The following is a 23,796-nucleotide window of genomic DNA, read 5'->3' as shown; positions in this document are numbered from 1 at the left end:
GGTAGGAGGACACAACAGCCCTGAGATAGGTAAAGAAGATAGAAGCCCTCAGTTCCACAACTCCTGATGGAGGCTCTCTCTTGGACCATGCTTTAGAATTGATGTCTTTTTAAAAAAATATTTTTAGTTGTAGATGGACACAGTACCTTTATTTTATTTATTTATTTTTATGTGGTGCTGAGGATTGAACTCAGTGCATCACATGTGCTAGACAAGCGCTTTACCACTGAACCCCAACCCCAACTCTTGATGTCCTCTTTTTTGACTAGGTTTGTTCTTGGGCCCTGTCAGAGCCAGTCTTAGCAAAGACCTTGCTAAGTCATCCCCTCACTTTGATATCTGATCAAGTTATTCATCCCGCACTATTGATGTATAAGTCTATGGCCTGCCTTTAGCATGACTCTTGTTAGGCCACTTTCGAAAGAATCCCCCTGACTTGATGTTTCCTCTTAGTGATTTCCCATCTGCTGATCCCTTCATTCTGCTGTCTTTGGACTTAAGCACAGTTAGACTTTCCTATTGCAATATTCATGATCTCCACAGCAAAAATCTTGAATAAAGCTTTCTTTACCTTTTTAACAAGGGTCAGAATAATTTCCCAACCATGACTCTTGGTTATATCCACTACCTTTGGGCAGATGCAGAAAGAATCTAGCCCATGGGGATGGTGGGATTGGGAAGGCTTTGGGAAATTAGGAATGTAGGTACAGACCCAAAGGCCCCGGAGCCCATGAAGAAGTCATTCAGATGATGAGTGCCTTCCGTTTATTCCATTGAGACTTGAAAGAAAGGATACCAGAGTCAAAGACTAGCAAAACCTAAGAAAGTTTTATTTTATTTTATTTTATTTTGAGAGAGAGAGAGAGAGAGAGAGAATTTTTTAATATTTTTTTTAGTTTTCGGTGGACACAACATCTTTTTATTTTATTTTTATGTGGTGCTGAGGATCGAACCCAGCGCTGCGCATGCCAGGCGAGTGCGCTACTGCTTGAGCCAGATCCCCAGCCCAAGAAAGTTTTATTATTAATAATTTTATCAAACCTTACCTGTTGTTCAGATCCCAAGGGAAAATGATAATTTATTCAGATTAATACTTCCTTTCTATAGCATCGACCGCATATCTTTCTATTTTCTCAGGGGACTCACAAGAATTCAGCCTCAGGTCTATAAAAGAGGCCATGAACTCTTCTCATTATGACATTCTCTGGTGAACATTTTCTGAAAGGACTTGTCAAGTGTGGTCTCAGAACTGGCCTGGGTCACTTGATTTTCTTCACTTTTTAACTCTAGAGGCAATTCCATCCAGGTTGACATCTGGACTCTCTTGTCAGTATAAATTCTAACCACTTCCGTGGGACTTTTCTATTTACTCAAAAATGCTCTTTAGATGCCAAGCGATGAGCAATATGGCACCCTTGGCCCAGACTTTTCCAGCCCGTGGAGCAAGTTTCTGACCTTGTAAATGAAGAGGCTCTGCCCTTTATCACTCGAAAGGAATGGAGGAGGCATTGGTAGGAACCCGCCTGCCACACAGTCAGAGTTGCAGGGGTGCTTGGGAATCACATTAGCATTTTTGAGGATGTGAGTCTGCCCTGGGCTCCTTATAAATACAGCCTGACTCAACTACTATGTGACTGTCACTTTGGGACATGAGGTGGATACTGTTCTTTGTGACCCTTATTGGGTCAAGCATGTGTGGCCGAGAAAAATTTTTTGGGTAAGTTCCTTTTGGACTTCTTATTATATTTTTTTTTTCAGCAATATGAGGGCCAAATGGAATTGAAAAGGAATAGCTTGTCATTTACCTCAAGAGGAAGGGGATTAGGGCAATCTGAGGCCTGATTTCTTCTGAAATCAGAACTACTGGGCTCCACAGTCCCTCTCCAGCTCCCTAATCTGATAATTCCTTTTCTTTCTGCTTCTTATTTGTAAGGTCAGTTTCAGGCATCCCCTATTTTCTTATTCCTACACCATTATTGTTGTTGTTATTAGTATTTTTATCATTCTGGTATAGGAACTGAACCAGAGGGGCTTAACCACTGAGCAACATCCCCAGCCCTTTTATTTTTTTTTTATTTTGAGGCAGAGTCTGGCTAAGTTCCTTAGCCAGGAACTAAGTTGCTGAGGCTAGTTTTGAACTCACAATCCTCCTGCTTCAGCCTCCTGAGCTACTGGATTACAGGTGTGAGCCGCCGCACCCAGCATTCCTACACTATTAATTACAAAGAATGACCAGAAATTGTTTGTTTCTGATTTCCACCACACTTAAAGAGGAAACCTGGGTCTTAGTCTTTTTGGTCTCACTTCTCTGTTTACAGTGAAGACTTTGTAGAGCCGGTGCTCCTGGCACAGCTATGGAAATTGACATGCAGGGACCCACACCTGTACGACGTGTGTGAGTTTTTGTGTGCACATATGCTCAACATGCTCCACACACAACGCTTGGAGGTTTGCAGAGAGGAGATTTGGGAGGTAGGAGAGATGAAAGAGATGCCGTGGGGCCCTGCTAGAAGATTGCCTTATAATAACTCATTACTGCAAAAAGCTTTGCCATTTCCAAAGAGCTTTCATGTACATTATCTTTTGGATCATGCAACAACTCTGCAAGGCAGGGGTGTTATTTTCCTCCATTTAAACATGAAAAACCTCAGCCTTAGAAAGGTTAAGGAACCCGCCCAAGGCCACTTAGCTGGTAAGCAGGGGAGCTGGAACTCGGCATGCAAAACCCATACCCTTTTTCCTATAACATAAGTTAATCTCCAAATAGAATCCTCTATCTCACTGGTCTATCTATAACTATTAGTTTACTTTCTATTATACTACCTGGTTAAAGAGACTTTGGGGTTGTTTATTGAAGCAATTACTTATATGAGATTGAGTAATTTTTATGACTCTGTTGATACCTGTGTCTCTACTGCTAAATAGCTTGGGGGTTAGGCGTAGCAGGTGGCCAGGGAAGGAGATTTTTCCACAGGCAGCTCAGCAGTAGATGTGTCATTACTACACCTGCTGCTGTGTGGGCTGACGCATGGAGCTGTCAGGTTCCCACTGCAGCTATTCGTGTGGCTGGAAAATCTCTATTTCTCAGGATATGTTCCTTCTTATGGTTCAGTGAGCACCCGGGCTAAGACAGCGGGGCCTAGACTGCTCACAGCAGGAGTTTTGCACAGAGAGAGCTGTGTACCTGAGCTGATTGCAGATGGTTTTAACCAATAGCTGATTGCAGATGGTTTTAACTATTGTGTTATCTATTGGTTAAAACTCCAAAGTCTCACTCCATAGTAAGTAATCCAGAAAAGGAGCAGCAGTCCTTCCTAGGGTCCATTGACATGTCCTGGTCATCCAGCTCAATGAACATTTAGAGCATAGGCAAGCTGGTCTCCAAGCATTTGTAATTAGAAGCCAGGACGGAGACTGCCTGCTAGGGATGAGGATGATGGTTTCTCCCCACCACCCATCTTCTTCCCTTTCACTTGGTTCTCCTACCCACCAGTCTCTCTTGCACTGCTGGTACCTTCTGTCCTGGTCTTTGGTCATCTTAAGTTTGGGACAATGGCCAGGTGGCTGGGAGGTGTGGGCAGGGACAGAACAGGAAGTAGTTGCAGAACTGGTTGTAGTTTCAGCAGTAGCTCACAGTCCTCTTGAGAGTTTTGGGAAATCATGTCTATATTGTTCATGGTGGCTGCTAAGCCTGGCTAGGGACATTGATGAGAGATACACAAAGAATAAGCCACTCGACTGCCTGTATTGACTGTCCTGAACTTGGGACAAGTGTGAGGGTACGTGGCAGGGCATCCTCAATCTGGTGTTGGTAGCAGCTGGATGGTCCTGGGTATTGTAAGAGGGATCAGAGCACCAGTATGGAGGAGGAGTGGACACAGCAACCTGCAAACTCCAACATGTCCCCTCTCCCAGGCAAATCTTCCATCTCCAGAAAGAGCTCACAGTCAAGGTTGAATGAACGTCCAGGTAATGAAGGATTCAACCATCTGCATTCTCATGACCTGGAGTGAACATTATCTTTGTCCATAGACAAGGATAATGAGAGCAAGAATGACTGTCCTTTGTACGGCACACACTCTGATTTTAGGTATCGATGCACTGATGTTCATAAAGATAATGTTAAATCCTAATATTACTGCCAATTTCTAGCACTGTCTGAAGACTATACCTAACTTTGCCTCCTCTGGTTAGGGAAAGCTTCATGGATAATATGAGCTGCTCTTAAAGACTAGGCAGGAGATTTCCAGAAAGATAGGAAACAGACTGTGATTGTGGGCAGAAGGAGTAATGTGTGCAAAGGCATACTAAGGCGAGAGTGACAGGTGGAGGAGATGATGATGGAATGGGATGTGGACTTGGTTCTTGTTCTTACGTCTCTCTCTGTTTTCTCTTCTCATTCCTTCTCTGTCCCCTCCTTCTTTGTGATTGCTCTAGCCAGTGTTGTTTTATAAATGCCTAGATTTTGGTCAATGTACAGGCTCTTTCTAGAATACTCACTTTTAAGATACCACTTTTTCTGGAGTGTTGGAGGTAGGTTATGAAAGAATATGAGTTCAGCAGATTAATCTTAGTCCCTTCTGATTTAAACCTGTTCCCCCTTTTCCCCTTCAAAGTTTCTTGCCTGTGTCAGAGAAATGCTGGTCTGACTCTCCATCTTCCCAGGGCTGTAGTCCAACTCTCAGCAAACCTGATGGGTTCTGTATTAGTCCATTTTCTGTTGCTATAACAAAATACTCAAAGCTAGGTAATGGGTAAAGAAAAGAGGTTTATTTGGCTCACAGTGTTGGAGGCTGAACATCCCAGATTGGGTGACCTTATTCGTTCAGACTCTGGTAGGGTCCCCCTGTCTGCATCATAGCATGGTGGATGGCATCATAGTTGGAGCATGTGTGAGAGGGAGGTCACATGGCAAGACAAGAAGCCAGAGTTAGAGGCCAGGCCACTCATTGTATAGTAATTTACTGTCTTGGGGACTAACTCTGTAAGATCAGCATTAATCCCTTTGGGGTACCCAGTAAGCCCCACCTCTTAAAGCTAGCTCCTACCACCCAACCACAGGACTGTAATTGGGACCAGTTTTTGAGCACTTGCACCCTTGAGCCATATCCAAGCCTTAGCAGCTTCAGACACAGCTGCCCAGCCAGGGCTTCTCTACCAGGGCCCTCAGCAGCAGTTAGCTGCCCACCTCCAAGACCCTGTGGGGACTGGCTAGGGTGGGAGAGAAAACAAAAAAAACCCGGGCACTGACATCTTCTCCAAACTAGCTACCTGCAGTGGGTCTTGACTCCTTGGGCCTGGCCAAGACCCCCGCGAAGAGCCCCCCGGAACTTTCTAGAACCATGCAAAACCCTGAGGGTCCATCCGGACTGAACTGGTTTTCTGGTGAGGGGTGGCCACGTGAGGCTGCACGTTTAGCTCCCCGTGACAGAGCCATTTACTCTGTCAACAGGTCCTTCAGCCCACAGCCCTCTCCAGCCGCTCTTCCCGCATTCACTCGTGTCAAAGGGATGACGCATGTGACAGCGTCGAGTGTGGACTCATTTGGTCCGTCACCTAGCAACGGCCTAATGGCTCCCCTGGCTCCCCGAGCAGGCCGAGAACACAAAGGCAGCTTTTCAGCCCCAGCCTTCTCCCTCCCACGCAGGACTTTGGGGCCTCTTCTCCCGCCCCTGCTGCGGAAGCTAAATAACCTATACGAAATAAGTGCAGGACAAATGACAAAGGGGGCTGTGACTGGCAGGCCCTTTTAGACCCTCTCCGACCCTGTGGGCAGCAGTAGTCCCAAGTTCAGCCTCACACCTTGAGCTCTATTCAGCTCCATTGTGAAGCATGTGTGTGTTGGACTCTGGGACTGAGGGGAAGGCCGAGCACCCAGCCTCCCCCCTCTTCTCTAAGAGGACAACAGCCCAGCCTCCCAGGATGGAGGTTCTGCTCCCTCGTCCAGCTCTTCCCAGTCTGGAGGTTCCACCAGGGTTTCAGCCCTCACCCTGACAGTGAAGAAGTGCTTCTTTATGTCTTGAGTTAGCTTTGCATGTAACTCAGGAACATTCCCTTCTGTAAAAATATATATGTTTTTCATTATAAAGTAATATGACCACATTACAGAAAACAGATACTAGGGAAAAAAAGTAAGTCATCCATAATCCCACGACCCGAACTTGAGCGCTGTCAGCATTTGGGATATTTCCGTTGTCTGTTTTTCTTCCAGTGCATCTGCTTTTTCCATACTTGTAATCATGGCATACGTACAGTTTTGTGTCCTGCTCTTTCACTTAATATTTCCCTTCAAGTTATACCATGAGCACTTTTTTATATCTGCCACGTAGTCTTATTTTTAATGGCTATACATTATAACCAAAGACTAGACCATTTCCTCTCGTTCAGCCCAGTTCTGTCTGGGATAGTGGGCTGGGGTTTATTTGCCATTTGAAAGCTCCCCATTATCTTTGGCTTTTTTTCCCCCCTCTTTCTCCAGGGACCAAGTTTTTAGGATTAATGTCAGAAATGGAGACGAGGTCAGCAAACTGACTCAACTAGTGAATTCGGACAACTTTAAGGTATGTGCTGCTTCTTAGTCCCCTTGAGTGAGTGTTTTAACTTTGGTGGGAGAGGAATCTTGTACTACTGGCAATGTTATTTTTATTCTGGAAGATTCTCCGTGTATAACCTTGTATTAGTAGACAGGCCATTTAGACAATCAAGAAAGTTGATGGGTAAGAAGAGCTATAGGTGAGAGCAGGGTGGTCCCGGAAAATAGGAGGCCTGAGTCTTGGGCTCCCTCCTCCTTGCTGCCATTGACTTACCATCTCTTGGACTCTGCCAGGTACTGTTCGCTGAGTGGTCTGATTTGATACAGTTGTGATGTGGGTGATGTTTGCCTTTGGGCAGAACTCTGCTCCTCGGGGATTACCTTCTACTGGTTCTAGAAGAATGAACTTACTGTGTGTTTTACTTGAATTGTCCTTGAATCTGGTTTTATTTCTGTTCTCTTCAGCTCAACTTTTGGAGTTCTCCCTCTACCTTGGGCCGGCCTGTGGATGTCCTGGTTCCGTCTATCAGTCTACAGCCAGTCAAATCCTTCCTGAAGTCCCAAGGCTTGGAGTACTCAGTGACAATTGATGACCTGCAGGTGGGTAGGCCATGGCCTCTCACTGGTCTTGCATAGGACCAAATGGCCAGTCCAGAATGGATCTGAGAGATTTCAAGGTCTTGTGTCATCCTTTATCATTTCAAAGATGATGAAACTGAGATAAATGGAAGTAAATCGCAGTGACTTGTTAGAGGAATAGCATTGTGGTAGACGGGGAAACAGAGAGATCTGGCCCCAGATTACAATTTTGCTAGTGCTGTGTCTTTGAACAAGTTTTTATGCTCTCAAGCCTCCATTTCCTCATCAGTAAAATGGTAATAATGACGCTTAACTTCATGTAGTTTATTGGGAAGATTCTTTAGTTAAATGTATGCAAAGTGTCTGACAGTATCTGGCACATCACAGTAAGTAATAAGCCCCTCTCCCTTTTCTTATTTGAAGTTAGGAGCCAAGGTGGGTGTGGGGGATATTGGAGACCAGTCATAAGAAGTGCCCTTGTGAGAAGGCAAGAATGTCCCCAGTAGTCCCCAGTGGGGGGAACATCACCATGCAGCCCCACGACCTGTGTTGAACAGCAGGACTGTGTCTGGCTCATGCTCTCTCCTTCACCGAGGTGGGTTATGGACTAATTGGTGATTTGGCCCGGGAGTTTCCTGATGGCGTGAGCAGCTGTGAGCTTATTAATCATCCTCACATGTCACAGACATCTGCCAGGAACCTTCAAAGTATGAGTGGTTATAAGAATTTCTTTGTTTCTGAATGGTTTCCCAAGCTGTGCATTTCAGAGGCACTGGATACCAGATGCAGGCTGATGTCTAGAGATTTCATACTAGAGAATAACCCAGTAGCACATATGTTGCTTCCAGGGAGTAAGTGGGTTTTCAATGGGGTGACTTAAATTGGACACCGAGAAGTAAAGTTTTATAGATATTTGAAAGAAATCTGACCCCCCCCACACTTTTTTTACTTTTGGTTAAAGGGCATGATAGTTCATTTTTCAAAATCATACCACACTCATCACGATGACCAGTGTACACACGCTGATGGCTTTTCTCCTGGCATTGATGTTGCGGTATTTTTGTATATTGAAATGTTTCAAATGAACCAAGAACATTAGAGAATGAAGATCTTAGGTGAAAATGAACACTGGTCATTCTGTTGTCCTACTTTCTCAGAATTTATTTAAACTCCTTAGAAATTTGGCATTACCACGTTATGTAGTGATGAGGAATGCAAGTTCTTTAAGAAGTAGGCAGCTTGAACTTACACTTCACTGTGCTTTAATCCTTACTTTGTATAATTTAAGCTATGCGATCCCCTTTTAAACCTTGACATTTGTGCTGCTTGATGTGTGGAAGGAGCCATCAACTTGGCCAGCCTCTGTACCAAGATATGGTAGGAAAAACACGATCTGTCTCCCATGGATGACTTCACCATTTTGCTGTGTCTGTTTTCAGGCCCTTTTAGATAATGAAGATGAAGAAATGCAATATAACGAAGGGCAAGAGCGGAGCAATAATACCTTCAACTATGGGGCTTACCATACTCTGGAAGCTGTAAGTATTTCAGAGCAGGTTTCTAATTTCCAGTAGGTATTAGTCTTCATCACAATATCACTTCACGGAGGGGCTTTCATTTCCAGTCCTTGTATACTTTAATTCCTTTCCAATCTTTGGGCTGTTTAACTCCTACCAACACTGAAGAAAATGGTGAAGTACAAAGTGGACCTTATTTTCCACATACATCCTTCTTTTCTTAAGCAACCGCTTATAGAAAACTATGAAATAATTGCAATCATTTCCAGTCCTTGTAATTCAACCTCCTACTCCCCCACCATAATCCCTCACCCAGAATAAAATGTTACTTATTCCAGTCAAGTAGACAAGTGGTTATTTCCAAGGTTAACCAAATATTTCCACTCATTCATCATGACTACTTATAATGTATATTTGTTCCATAATGCATTTTGGTGCTGTGTTTAGTTAGAAACCACTTTATATAGATGTCTGACTTTCAAGGTAAGCCAAACTTTCAAATGAAAAATTTGGAGCAAGATAATTTCATATGATATTGGAACCTGAGAAATCAAGAGGGACTCTGGAATGGAACTGAATGAACGGTGTAGTTCTTTTATGTCCCCCGGTATCTCCTTCATTAGTCTGCAAACTCTGCTAGGAACACACCCCAAATCTAAACCGGTATTTTCCCTCATCCACCCTAATAAGGGTCATTCTTTATGTGCAAACCTGGTGTTCCTGCATGCTTTCCACGAGACAAATACTTTAAGTTGTTTTTCTTCTAGATGAGGGATTATTTCAAAGGTTGACCAGCTATTTCCACTTCTTTCCCATGATTGTCAGTAGCTTTGTTTATTGTGTATATTCCAACTACACTGCCCCTTGATCCCTCTTGTGACCAATGACATACATCTGCAAAACAGCTGGATAAAGTTAGGAGTTCAGTCTCAGGCCATGGACAAAAGTGGAGCTCAGGGCCCACACAGGGATCAAACCCATGACGTTAGCCTCATTAACGTGGGGCCCTCTCTAGCCCCGTTAACCAGTTGCAAATGTCATCCAGGGATCCAGAGGGGCCATCCCCTCACTTGCTGGAGGCCTAGGCTCCACTTTCTCAAACCACTTTGCCTCTGGTTTCTCTAGCTTTAGGTGCCCTGCAGTCTGACTTTCAGCTATTGTTCGCTCCCTGGGAGGCCTTTTGCTTCGGATAGGTTTGCCATAGCCTTCCTGTTTCAATTCTTTCAAAAAACATCTTTGCAAAGCTCACATCCTACAACCACTTAGGCTTTCTTAGGTCTCTGGTGGAATTTCACTTTTGTCTCTGTCAGGCTTTCTGGTTCCAGATCCTGTGTGTATGTCGTGGCAGTGGCTGGCTGCATGAATTTGGACCCCACATCTGGACACATCTTATTGTCGTAACTTTTCTTGGATAAATCTCTTTCCTCTCATGCCTAGGACAGCCACCCTGCTTTTCTTCTGCTCTCTGGGGGAAGAGTTTCCAAGCCCTTTATGTGATCAGATATGCCAATCTCCAGCTTGAAGTCCTAGCTCCTTGCCCCATGCTGGGTCCTAAGCCCTCTGCTTCTCTTCCTCATTGGCTGTGATCCCCCAGCACCTGAAGCCTCCTCTCCTCTCCTCCACCTTGGTATTTAATTCCCTCTTCATTTCTGGCATGTACAATTTCACCTTTGTGAGCGTTTCAACTGGCTGTGAATCACCTTCACTGTACTTTCTAGCTTGCCTGTGTGTTTCGAGGGTGGTTTCTTGCTTCTGCACAATTTACTATATTGACTGCCACTCCATAAACCCTGTAAGCTTGTTTTGATTCAATGTTGATTGAACATTTTCCTCCTATGTATATCTCCTTCTTCCAATCTTATTGACTAAACACATTTGTATATTTCCTTCTTTCGGCCTTCAAATGATTCAAGAAAATAAAATGGATCAACTCTATTTAAAACAAATATTTTTTTCTCCCCTGAAGGCATATGGGAGTATTCTTAGCCACTATTTACAGCTCTCTATCACTTACTCTGGTGAAATCTTTAGAAAATCTTTAAATCTTTAGAGATCCAAAGTGGGGTATAGTAAGCAAGATGGCCCATTGGGATGAAGGAGAAATTATTACAACCTCTGTGACTTAAAAAAAAAATTATGTAATGTATTTCTATGCTGGTACATATATGGAAATGGTGCATGCTAAATTGATTTTTGTTGTTGTTGGTAGATAAAGTGATCGCGTGTTTGGGGAGGTCTGCTGTGAATAACTTTGACCAGGCAGGGCTGCTCTGACGTTCCAGACCAAGATGGCACAGAGTACCACACTTTGCAGCAAGAGCTATTAATATAAGCCTCTCCACTCTAGTTGGGTGAACTACAATTTCATGGACAAATGAAATGTGTTATTCTCTAGAAAATTGTAGAAAGCGACTCTTTGGGCAGTTCTCTCTATAAGCATTCCCGGTGGATAATATGGTCAACCCCAAGGTTAGGAGCTCAGAAAAAATCATGAAGACTGATAAGATAAAGTTGACAGATTTGTTCTCTGACAGCTAAACAAATTCTAAAAATGCCCTTGGGTGCACTTTTTCTACACTGCAGATTTACCAAGAGATGGACAACATTGCCACAGATTTCCCTGACCTGGCAAGCAGGGTGAAGATTGGACAGTCATTTGAAAACCGGCCGATGTATGTCCTGAAGGTGAGGCCCCTGTGCCCTTCAAAGGACAGTGAGGCTGGGAGATTGCTCTGGCTAGAATTTGATCTGACAGAGTCACACGTTTTTGTCTAATGTGGGCCAGGTAGAAAGAGCACATCCAGTGTTTTAAGCCTGGATATGGAGGTCATATCTTCCCTACTCCTTCGATGGGGGCTCAAGTTCCAAGCTTTGACTGAAAGAGTCAAAGGTGAGAGGTTAGCATTCCAGAAAGCTCCCAGAAGGGCTGCAGCTTTGCCTTCAATCCCACCTTCTGTAAACAGCAAGATAAGTTGGTTTGGACCTACGAGTTCTAGTCTGCTTTTAGGGCTACTTATTGGAAAAGCAACCTAGGAAGCTAATTTTAGGGTGGGTATAATTTTAAGTCCAGGCTCTGATCCTTGGCTGCACGAAGCCTAGTTTCCAGATATTTCTAACAGATACAGGTCTGTATTGGCAAAGGAGGTAGAGCACTATGACAATGACATAAATTACAGAATGAATAAAAAGGAATTTGGGCATATAAACCATGGAACAACTGATGGTGCTCAGAATTTGCCAAACCCTTAGCTTCATATAAGCCCAAAGAACCCAGGTTTTTAGCAAGCTATCTATCAGTGGGAAGGGAGACCTGCCACTGAGCTGGTTTCTTTAAGATAATTACAATTAGATTATTTGCCTGGTCTGATGGAGACCCTGGCTTCGTTAGCACCAAGCTCCGACCCACAGGGCCCCAACACTATGGCAAAGGCAGGAGCCAGAATTCATTACTGTCATTTACAAAGAGCCATAGTGAAGCCCTCTTCTTCCTAATTTAAAACCGAATTCATTTATTGCATCAGCAAAACAGCCTGGTTCATGCACCCTTGTGTCTCTCTCTGTTGGGATACCATTTGAGGTCTTTCAAGAGACATACTATTATCTCTAATCGCACCAGCATTCTAATCCACAATAACAATTGTTTCTCTTTTCCATTTGCTCCCAACACTGGAGAGGTTCAGGCTGCCCGGAGCTGCAGCCAACCAATTAAGCTCCCTGGTCACGGATAAGCCCAATAAATAGACGGTGCCCTCAGGAACATTTGGTCTCTGAATTATCTTAAATGAATTAAATGAATAGGAGCGAGCTGGGGAGAGGAGAGGTGAGTGGAGACGCGGGCAGGCGGGTCATTTTCTGGCCTCTTTTCCCTTCTGCAGTTCAGCACAGGAGGCGAGCAGCGACCGGCCATTTGGCTCAATGCAGGCATCCATTCCCGCGAGTGGATCTCACAGGCCACTGCCATCTGGACGGCGAGGAAGGTCATGTCGTCTGGTATTAGCCAAGGATTCTGGTGGGCCCCAGGGGCCCCTGCAGCATCTCACATAGCTGGGCCCTGGGGATGAGATAGGAAGGTGCTCTGTACACCCCAGTAGGCTGGGGACTTTTCAGATTGGAGAAGTAAATGGTTAAAACCACTTTATCAGCCCAGTTTGGCTAAGTGACAAAATGGTGGGGAGCAAGCCGATAAGCCACGAGTATGCCTGGGATTCTGACCCTCTGCAGCCCTGCGAGGGGAGCAGAGAAACACTCAGCACTAGTCAAATGAACTTTGCCTTCGGCCCCTCCAAGTCGCACAGCCCTTAGGAGGGACTTCAAGCTGCCTCCAGATCCATCCAGGAAGTCTGTTTTAAGCTTGTGTTGGTAGGCAACAGTGTTTTAAGCCTGGATGTGAAGGTCATATCTTCCCTACTCCTTCGATGGGGGCTCAAATTCTTAAGATATGGTGTGACCCCCCTCTCACTCTCAGAGGGAATGAACAAAGCGAGCACCCCAGGATTCACTGCAGTTGATGTTGTCATGCAGCCATGTCCCCAGGTCTTGAGGAGCTCGGAGGGCTTTTACAGACAGCCATGCCCATGGAGACACCAAAGAAGCCTCGAGGGTGGACACTGTTCTAGAAGCATCCATTCTTGGTGGGCACTGGGCCTCTAAGGAACATACCCTATTGGACCTTAGTAATCCAGCCTGCTGAGGTATAGCTGACAAACACCTTGTCTCTGCTTAGATTGTGTCTGATTATGGGGAGGATCCAGCTGTGACCTCCATCTTGGAGAAAGTGGATATTTTCTTGTTGCCTGTGGCCAATCCTGATGGATATGTGTACACACACACTCAAGTGAGTAACCCCGAATGGGCTGAACTTGGAGTGAAACTTAGTGAAATGAGTTCCTAGCTTTGCCAGTACCCTTAGAGAGCACTTCTACTAATGCGCGTATTATGAGCTTCCTTGGGAATTCATCTTCTAGTCATTCTCGGAGCCGAGAATCACCAGGGAATATATATTTTTTATAGAGAGAATAGTTTAAGGAACTCCCTATTATGAGCCTTGATCTATTATCAACATTTTCTCAATCTTTTATTCATCTTTTTTTCTCCCACACAATTTTTTTCTTGATGTAATTTGAAGCAAATCTCAGATATCATGTTATTTTACCCAAAACTACTTTAGTGTGCATCTCTAGGTGATGATGATAATAATAATAAAAAGCCCCAAACCCACTACACCACTGTCACCTTTAAAAAATTAATGGAAGTTCCTTAATATCATCTAACACCCCCAATTATCTTTAAAGTGTCTCTTAGGAGTCAATTTGTTGAAGTCAGAATCCAACAAGGTCTGCACGTTGCATCTACATGTCGCTGCAGTTCCTTTTATACTACATCAGCACCCCCACTCATCCTTTTAAAATGTCATTCATTTGTTGGAGAAACTAAGTAATTTCCTGTATAATGTCTCACATTCTGAATTTGGCTGATGGCTTCTTTGTTGTGCCATTTAATTTACTCCCTTATTCCCCAACCCAGAGCTTGACTAGATTCAGTGGATTCTTAAAGCAAAAATAAAATAGGCATAGGTGATCATCAAGGCACGTAACGGCCGAGCGTCCCATGTCTACTGAAGCCAATAATTATTCAGGGCATTCAGATGGCATCAACTTGGTTCTTGCATATAAAATTCTTATCAGGGGATTTTGAGGGCCATTCCTTTCTTAAAGCCAGAAGTACAAACTCCTCCTGTCGGAGGGGATGAGAGCAAACTGCCCCATAGCGAGGACTGGAGCTCCCTCAGGCCCAGCTGCAAGCAGCTCATCCCATCTACTGTGGTCATCTCCATATTAGTCTCCCAGAAGCCTTTCACTGCTTCTGTTGATTGACCTACCTCTGGGTGTTGGGTGGCTTTTTCAGAACCGATTATGGAGGAAGACACGGTCCCTGAATCCTGGAAGCCGCTGTGTTGGCACTGATCCAAATCGAAACTGGAATGCGAGTTTTGCAGGTAGGTGGGGGAACAGTTTCAGATCCCACTGCCATGGGATGAGCCTGTTCACGGGGATTCTGAGCTGGTGTTGAGGGAGCCTATTCCACTCTGGTTCCATTGTTCCATTCACTGACAGACTTAGCAGCCTCTTTGAGGGTCTCTAGGTGGATATATTCTATTTGTTTTGTTTTAAAGATTTTATTGTAATTTTGAAAAGGAATGATTGAATACATTTTGTCTTCCTGGGAGCACAGTGGGACAGAGTATCTTTGCATTGTTATTATAATTATGCCAATTTTTTTTTTATTTTTTCGTGTGCAGGGCCTGTATATGGTAAGCAGTGCTTTACCACCAGCTACAACTCCAGGCCCTACACTGACATTCTGATATTTTAAAACTACTCTCATATTAGATGTATGAATCCAAGGGAGCAATTAGCACTATTACCCTAATAGGCAAGATCATGTTGTGAAAATTAAATTCCAGCAGTTATTCTTAACATGTAATATGAACCTCAGCAGCATGCTGTTGAGAGAGAGAAGGGGAATTAGGTAACCTGGGTTCTGAGTTCCAGATTTTTAAAAACCATCCTCTACAAAATATCAAATATGTGCCAAGTACTCTCGCATATATCTTGTTTTTAACTTAGTGGGTAGACTTTATTATCTGAAAAAAGACAATGGAAACTCAGAGATAATCTATAGATTGTATGGCTGATAAAAATTAGGATCTTAGGGCTGTAACTCAGTGGCAGAGCGCTTACCTAGCATGTGTGAGGCCCTGCATTCGATCTTTAGCACCACATAACAAAATAAAGGCATTATGTCCATGTACAACTCATAAAAAACAATTAAGATCTAAGCTCACCTTCCAATTCCAAATCCAATTAGTTATCTTATACTATTTCACAGCTACACTGATTTTTAAAAATATTTTTTAGTTGTAGATGGATACAATATCTTTATTTTACTTTTAAAATTTTTATGTGGTGCTGAAGATCAAACCCAGTGCCTCATACATGCTAGGCAAGTGCTCTACCACTGAGGTACAACTCCAGTCCTGATGTTTTGTTTTTAATGGACTTCATTTACTTGCACAGAAATAACCACAAAAATCACTAGGGAAAAGTGAAAGGAGCTGATACCAATGCGGGAACTGAAGGCATCAAAGTTAAGCCAGATATTCCCATAACTGGGGTGGTTACACACACACACACGCTCATACGCATGCACAATCACCAAATACTTCAGGGAGCTGTGTTGGGAAGCAATACAGAAGGCAATATTTCTAAGTACCTGTCAAATAACCAAGAGATTTTAGCCACAACAATAGATTATTTTTGGCAGCAGTTGGCTATTAAGATCTGAAGCAAGAGAATAAGTTGACACCAAAATAAATGGAGTCATTTTCATTATTTATTGGTATTCATATTAATTATCTAGAATACTTATTAATTACAACTCATTCTCAAGCATGATATTAATTATTTATGACAACTGCTATTGGCACAATATAAGGTCAACTGTATCCATTTAAAGAAGTCCCAACAATTTTCCTCAGCCGTGGAGATCTAATACCCACCACCGCCCTCCCTGGCCTCCTCCTTGCAGTCTGCACATACTATGGACTGGTTCTTTAGGGCATCTGGCTGCCCATTGCCAATACCTCCCACCCCTCCTTGGGGCTTAGTGCCCTCATTTCTATTTTCGTGGCCTATGGATTACTATTTCTGGTTGGATGTCCCCCAACAGGAGAGGGAGCCAGTGATAACCCTTGCTCTGAAGTGTACCACGGCCCCCATGCCAATTCTGAAGTGGAGGTGAAATCGGTGGTAGATTTCATTCAAAAGCATGGAAATTTCAGATGCTTCATTGACCTGCACAGCTACTCACAGCTGCTGATGTATCCCTATGGATACACTGTCAAGAAGGCCCCAGATGCTGAGGAGCTGGTGAGTGACAGTGGCTTTCCACCCAGCCCTGGGCCTGCTTGACCCTTTGGGTGCTGCCAAGGTGACTGATCTACAGCTTCAGAGGAAAGTCCAGGAGCCTGGGTGGTTTCATAAAGAGCTTAGACTTCTCTCCTGCCCTGTGGGGTGTACCATCAGACCTACTGGGGACAGGAGAACGTGCCTCTTACTTCTAGGCCTGCTGTGAGCTCCAAGAACTGCGCCGGAGTCTGCCTTACCTTCTCACTTGTTTTTCTGACTGGAGGGTGTCATACCCACTGCCTGCCATGCACTGTGGTTGCCACTATGGTGTGCAAGGGGGGAGAGGCCCCTCACTGTAGTTAATGAAGAAGTGAAGGAGGGTGTAGATCACAGCTAGTGGTGCTCTGTGCCCCCCAGTGATTCACCCTAGAATGGGGGAGGACATTTTGGGATGGAGTGGAGGAGCAGGGCTACACAGCCTTTGGGCTGGTCTGATTGAGCACACCCCTCTGCCCAGGTCATAGCCAGCTCACTAGCCTCCAGGCTGAGGACCCAGGCTCATGGTCAGGCATGAATTATCCCAGGTCCTCTTTATATATGGCAGCCCTGTCTCCACTTCTACTCTAGAGCATCCAGTTCTTCAGGGATTTTTCTCTTGAAGCACTCTTGGCATTCTTGTTCCTCAGTACCTTTACTGGTTTCTAACAGGGGCTGAGCAGCTTGCCAGGCCTCTGGAGAGCCTGAATGCAGCTTTCCAGTTTTCCACGCTTTTAGAGTTATTACTGATCTTCTTCCACCTCCATCTTTCTTTACCTCCTTTCCCAGACTGGATGGAAGAATTGGGGATGTGGTGGAGAAGGATTGGGGGAATCCGGTGTCTTTCCTCAGTTGATGGTCCAATCTTGGGTCTAGTTAAGTAACAAAGAAGAGACCGGAAGGGGAGATTGGGGGAGGGCCGAGACTCTTCCAGACCATCCAGTGCAGGACAGCTGGGCAATCGTGGGCCTCAGGATTCACTCTTCTTCACTTTGCTGATTCCTTTCCCAGGACGACGTGGCGAGGCATGCCGCTGCAGCTCTGGCTTCCCTTTCAGGCACTAAGTACCAAGTGGGCCCAACCTGCACCACCGTGTGTGAGTACTGGCTGTGTGGATGAGTTGTTCCGAAAGTGCTCTGAGAGGAACTGGGAATGGAGTGGCGGGAGCTGCCAGTGGGCCTGCCTGTGTGGCCGACTGTTTTTGTGGTTAGAGATAGAATGACTTGCTATCAAGCCCGTGTGATGGTGGTTGTGGGCAGTTGCCTTCAACATGCTCAGCTATTTATCATGTGCCCTTGATGAGTTAGGTCCTGTTGGCTGATAGAATCTGCATTCCTCATCTTCACACAGTTGGCCAAAAATTCTTCAAGTCCATCTGTCCATTTTCAAATGAAACCCACCTTTACGTGGGCAGACTGATGGTGGTCCTGATAGTGGTGTGGGGGAGACCCCCTCACCTTATTTGAAATGATCTATAGGTGGTCCTCCCAACAATGCTTAGCATCTAGCCAAAACAAAATAAAACAAACAAATAAACAGCAACAACAACAACAGAAAAACCTATTGAGGCCCCAAACCTGGTGTTGAGGTTCATTATCTACAGCCTCATTTTGAAGAAATACCCTTGTCTGGTTTCTGTTAAAATGTTTCCTGTGGGCAATACATTCAACAACTCCTGTTGAGAATCTACCTGTTCCCTTTTTCTGTGAGTCTGTTTTCAAATGTTCCTGTTGAAAAAAAATCATAGTCCAAGATCCCAGCTGCAAATGGAAAACATAAATGTGAACATAAATAGGGGAAGCACAACTCTAATCCCTTCGAAGGTAGTGTCCCCTTAGTTCCCTCTAGTGCCTTCTCTGTATATAGTGTTCTAACCGTTGGTGCCCTTCAGAGCACCTAAACACTTGCTGGTATATTTGTTTTCCTCTTTGGGTGTGGAATTCACTGTTCCACCTTACCCAATCCACTCGCCTGGCTTCCCTTCGGAACTCCTTTTCTGCGAAGTGCTCCATCCTTCCCCCAGGCCCTCCTCTGGACTGCCATCTAAGCACCCTAGTCTCTATTTCATATGCCACAAGCAGCATGAAGCAGTTAGCAGGAGGCTGGTATTTATGTTGCTAATTGCAGCAACAATCCATTAATTATTCATGGTTTATTGTTATTAGTGTTGTTAAATGGGAACTCTTCAGAGTACACATCTGGGAGACTTTCTTCACCCTCTGCTTAATTAGTCAGAACTGAGCCAGGGACTAAAGAGACTTACAGGAGATTTGCTAGCAGCCTGCTGAAGAGGTCTTCTCAAAAGAGCTTCGTAGGTCAACAGGGTTCTGGTTTTTGAGTCAGACACCGTTTTAAATTATGGCCTTGTCCTCCCACATCAAACACAAACTTTTCCCCAGCTTGAGCAGTGCCCGGGCCTAGGGAGATTTACCAGATGCCTCCAACAGAAGAGGAGGAAGGTTCTCCTGAGCATCTCCAGGAGCCGTAACATTTCCTACCTCTTTCAAGAGCCCATCTTCTGTGTTCTTCGTGGGCTTTCTCTGCCCTTCTTGCTTTCCAAAAAGCAATCAATTTTTGTATAATAACACTCTAACCCCAAGGGTTCTAGCATGTACTACATAAACAGTTGGTGTTAATTTCTTCAAGTTCCAGACCTTTTCTTAGATTAACCATTTTAAATAAAAATAATTCTAAAATCGACTTCATACTTTCCTGCCTACTTAAACTAAGCATGTGGAAGAGACCTAAGCCCCTTTCTTCATGATTGAATGGTTTCCTGAACATTAGTTCTTATGATCTAATGTGCCATATTGGGATGTAGAATCCCTCGATAGTTTGCCCCTGCCTGTTTGGCTTGCCTAATTCTTTCTTTCTTTTTTTTCATAGTTGTAGATGGACAGCATGCCTTTATTTGTTTAGTTTTTCATGTGATGCTAAGGATTGAACCTAGTGCCTCACACATGCTAGGAAAGCGCTCTGCCTCTGAGCTACAGCCCCAGCCTGGCTTGTCTAATTCTTGCCTGTGCTTTTTAGAGTTTTTAGTCTCCTTCCTCCTCTCTGGCTTGCACTGCTTTCTGGCCAACTGCCTCCAACAGTCCTTTTCTTCACTTCTTCTGATCTACTAAGGGCTTAAAAACAAGTTCTTTGGGTTCATCTGATTCATGGGAAATTCATAGGTGTTAAGGATGTTTATGACAGCATTACTTACTATCACAAATTGCTAGAAAACATCTCAAATGTCCATCAGGAGCATGCTGGATTAAAAACACATTTGGTATATCCATATGATGAAATACTATGCTGCCTTAAATGGCTCTATGTGTGTTATTAGGGAATAATCTTTAATTATTAATTGAAAACTGCAATGTTAATAGTAGGTTCCCGTGTGTGTCAGGAAAAAAATGAGAGATTAGCTGAATGTTGAGCAGGGAATAAAGTGAAGCTTGTGAATTTGATCACTTTGACCTCTGAGCAGATGCTGTTCTGCCTCCTTCCAAAGTCTTAAATGTGCTATGAAATACTTGAGCTTTCCATATAAAGAACCCTTAGAAGCTTCTGGTACCATCATCTATTTTTGCTGAAGCATTTTCTCAGGGTAGAAAATCCATGGGAAACACGGAAGGATTTCTGAGAGCAGAGCGGAGCCTGTTCATACCCTTAGGGAACGTGTCTTGTCAGTGCGGGCAGTGTCTCTAGAAACATTGCACATACCATACCACCATGAGAAACAACTCACAGAAATAACAGGAAGGTAAAAGAACCATATTTTCTTTCTGTTCCTTTTTTTTTTTTCCGGTACTAGGGATTGAACTCAGGGGCACTTGACCCCTGAGCCACATCCCCACCCCTTTTTTGTATTTTATTTAGATACAGGGTATCACTAAGTTGTTTAGTACCTTGCTTTTGCTGAGGCTGTCTCTGAACTTGTGATTCTCCTGCCTCAGCCTCCAAAGCTGCTAGGATTACAGGTGTGCGCCACCAAGCCCAGCCCATATTTTCATTTATCAGACGTGTTAATAAAGCAGATGAACCTCAAGTAGGTTGAAGAAAGCATGGGCTTTATCATCAGATGGACCTGGGCTTAAATTCCAGAGCTGCCATTTTGCATCTGTACTTTCTTAGATGAATTACCCTGTCTGAGCCTGGATTCCCTCATCTGTAAAACAAGGACAGTAATACCTACCTCACTGGTTTTGGAAGATTGCAAGATCATAACTGTCAAGTTTCCAACATAATGACTGGCTCATGCTGAATAGATAATAGCTGCTATTGACATCATTATTTTATTATTCAAGATCATTTCTCTTTTGGACTTTTAGCTGATTTCTGCTCTGGTACAGTTTGGGAAGAAGCAGAAAAACAGGCCTCCTGTCTCTCTCAAGCCTTTTGGCAAAGGGAAACCCTAAGGAATGTGCTTCCTCTTTGCATATCAGTTATCTCTTGCTGTATTAAAAAAACCATAAAACTTAGCAGCTTAACACAATAAACATTTATTTTCTTACACTGTTTCTATGGGTCAGGAATTCAAGAATAGCTTAGCTGGGTGGTTCTGGCTCAGGGTCTTAGATGGGTCAAGATATCTTCCAGGGCAGCAGTTAACTAGTCTTGATAAGGCTGGAGGATCTGCTTATAGGGTGACTCACTTGGGTGCCTGGTGAGTTAGTGCTGAGTATTGCTAGGAGTTTGCAGTTCTTTACCACAGTAAGCTCTTGATCAGGCTTGTTACATTATAGCTCTGGCTTCCCCCAGAGAAAGGGACCCAAGAGAGGACAAGGACAAGCTGCAGTATCTTTCATGACAGCTTTGTTTTTGCAATATCCTGTTAGTGACACAAGTGAAGCCAGCCCTATTCTGTGTAGGAGAGAGGACACAATTCCAGGAGACCAGGGTTGTTAGGGCTCCCTTGGATGCTGCTGACTCCACCCATCTCTGTAAGGACTGGTTTTGAGTGACCTGCAGTGCTGGACACAGTGAGTTAGTGACAGGGTGGGTGTAAGGATTTCCTCCTATCTCTTGATTTGAAATTATTGTAGAACCTCATGATACAGGACATCCTAAGATCTATGGATGGAGCCAGAGTTTATGTGTCAGAGGCCTGATGACTTGCAGAAAGAACTCTGGGTCCCTAAAGAACTCTAGGCAGGCAGAACTCCTGGCCCTCTCCTCTGGAATCCTAAAGGAAACTGGGTTTCACTAGTGTTTGTTCTTTGGACTTACAGATCCAGCTAGTGGGAGCAGCATCGACTGGGCATATGACAATGGCATCAAGTATGCATTCACATTTGAGTTGAGAGATACAGGACATTATGGCTTCCTTCTTCCGGCCAACCAGATCATCCCCACCGCAGAGGAGACCTGGCTGGGGCTGAAGACCATCATGGAGCACGTGCGGGACAACCTCTACTAGACAAGGAGCCCCCTCTGTCTACATTTATTTGTCCCATAAGCACACCAACTGAGGCCACTCTTAAAGAGCTCATTCCTTCATGTGTGAGTCAGAGCGCTCTGGCTTGGTAGAGAACACAGGCCAGCCCTCTGCAGCCCCGCTCCCTGGAATTCATGCATCCTGGCGGTGCACCTGTGAGAAGCACTTCCACGAACCTGCTGTGCATGGGCCTGCTGTTTGGTTGAGCCTTTGGTGTACCTTCCTTCCACACTGCAGATTGATCAGGTCACACACAGGATAGCATATCTCTACCTCATTTTTAGAGCCAAAGAACATCCCTAAACCAGACCTGACTCTGGTGGGTGTCCCACAGGAGTGCTGCAGGAAATAATGCTTGTTTACATAGAGCTTCCTTGAATTTCTCTCACTCCTTCTAGAACATTCTTTTCTTCTTCTTCTTCTTTATTTTTGAGATAAAGTTTTGCTATGTTGCCTAGGCTGGCCTTAAGCTTCTAGGCACAAATGATTGTCCTGCCTTAGCCTCATGAGTAACTGGGACTCACCACCAAGCCCAGCTTAGGAACGTATCTTTCTTTGAGCAACAAATCCTGTGGGTTTGACCCCTCCCCCTTATTTGGCCAGAATACAAAGCAGAGACTCTCTTCCCGTCACTAGGCTAAGAATTTCCAGATACTGCAGTTCTTATCACTTTCTTCCCTTTATTACTCAGTGTAACTGGGATCCCAGAAGGGGATCAGTGTCACTGTAGGTGCCACTCACCCAGGATCATGGATAAAGTGGCAGACTAAATTGCAGGATTGCTCAATTATCCCCATCTGTCCTAACGGACTCATCTCCACTTTGCCTTTTGAACTTACTTCAAAGATCTTGCCCTCAGCCCTCACGTCCTAAATCATTCCTCTGGTCTGGATCATCTCACGGCCTCAGTGCATTCCTGTTTGTGCTCTGGTGTACCCTGTGTTTCTTTCTCCTGTTTTCTTTTACTTTGAGGCTTTAAAGTTGCCTTCTTCTGTTGTGGATGCTAGACCACAAGTACCTACGTGGAACAAGAATTTATCAGTCAGATGCCTCTTGTTCCATCTCCTCAGCACGTACCATCTGTCCTTTTTTTTGTTTTGTTTTGTTTATGTTTTTGCTATTTTCAAACATGTCTGTAAATCTCAACCTTCTGCCTAGGATTTGTGCAGCATCTGGTGTGTGCTCATAAGCCAATAAATATTCAATATGAGTCTCATGATCATCCCCTATTCTTTGCCTTCACCTGAATGGAACCGAGCCACAGTTTTGAATATGCAGCCCTTTATAATGTCAAACGTCAATTTTAATCCCTGTCCGTATCGCATGACATGTAGGAAAGCCTCCTTCATCAGGCCGAGGGGCCTCCAGGGCAATGTTACCTTGGTGATTTCACTCAGGTCTGGGGCTAGTTCTTAGTTTTTCAGCCCAGAAGCTTGATATTCTCAGTGTCTGTGTTGATTAGACCCGGGGATGCTGACTCACGCCTTCGGAGCCCAGATGAGGCAGATGATAAAATCAGAATACGAATTTATTAATTTACATCATGGCATGTAACTGTTTAATGGATTGGATCCTCACGTCGGCCTGAACAGTACATTCTCAGTACATTCTCTCCCTGTAGGCAAGATACATGGGAAGCCAAATGATAATCAGAAGGTTGCTTAGTGAGCGGGCGTCAGAGCAAGGAAAGTTAATTACAGTCTATGATTAGAATTTTTAATGGCATCCAGCTCTAATAGCATGATATATCTAATTCTATAACCAGAACACACCTGCCAGCCAGCCAGCTGGTCACTTGTG

General features: G+C 44.3%; 1 protein-coding gene across 2 annotated transcripts; it reads left to right on the top strand.

The window, feature by feature from the left end:
* The first annotated feature begins 1,649 nt into the window (after positions 1-1,649).
* Cpa4 (carboxypeptidase A4) lies at positions 1,650-21,978 on the top strand. Of its 2 annotated transcripts, XM_027950156.2 has the most exons (11): positions 1,650-1,717; positions 6,479-6,560; positions 6,998-7,132; positions 8,551-8,649; positions 11,212-11,313; positions 12,504-12,605; positions 13,352-13,462; positions 14,533-14,623; positions 16,357-16,556; positions 17,583-17,667; positions 21,791-21,978. In XM_027950156.2, exons 1-11 carry the CDS (start codon positions 1,650-1,652, stop codon positions 21,976-21,978), a joined length of 1,263 nt encoding a protein of 420 aa, XP_027805957.1. The 2 variants fall into 2 exon arrangements, with proteins under 2 accessions (XP_027805957.1, XP_027805958.1); XM_027950157.2 differs by lacking the exon at positions 8,551-8,649.
* The last annotated feature ends 1,818 nt before the right edge of the window (positions 21,979-23,796 follow it).

This window comes from Marmota flaviventris, chromosome 1 (assembly GCF_047511675.1).
Source record: "Marmota flaviventris isolate mMarFla1 chromosome 1, mMarFla1.hap1, whole genome shotgun sequence".
Taxonomy (NCBI): domain Eukaryota; kingdom Metazoa; phylum Chordata; class Mammalia; order Rodentia; family Sciuridae; genus Marmota; species Marmota flaviventris.
Note: the sequence above shows the minus strand (reverse complement) of the source record. Positions and strands in the feature narration are given on the sequence as shown.

Excerpts from the sequence above, each read along its gene's own strand:
- Cpa4 (XM_027950156.2), top strand. The coding sequence starts at position 1,650 with ATGAGGTGGATACTGTTCTTTGTGACCCTTATTGGGTCAAGCATGTGT. Across the intron at positions 11,314-12,503 it reads GGCCGATGTATGTCCTGAAG|TTCAGCACAGGAGGCGAGCA; the intron begins GTGAGGCCCCTG and ends TCCCTTCTGCAG. Across the intron at positions 13,463-14,532 it reads ATGTGTACACACACACTCAA|AACCGATTATGGAGGAAGAC; the intron begins GTGAGTAACCCC and ends TGGCTTTTTCAG.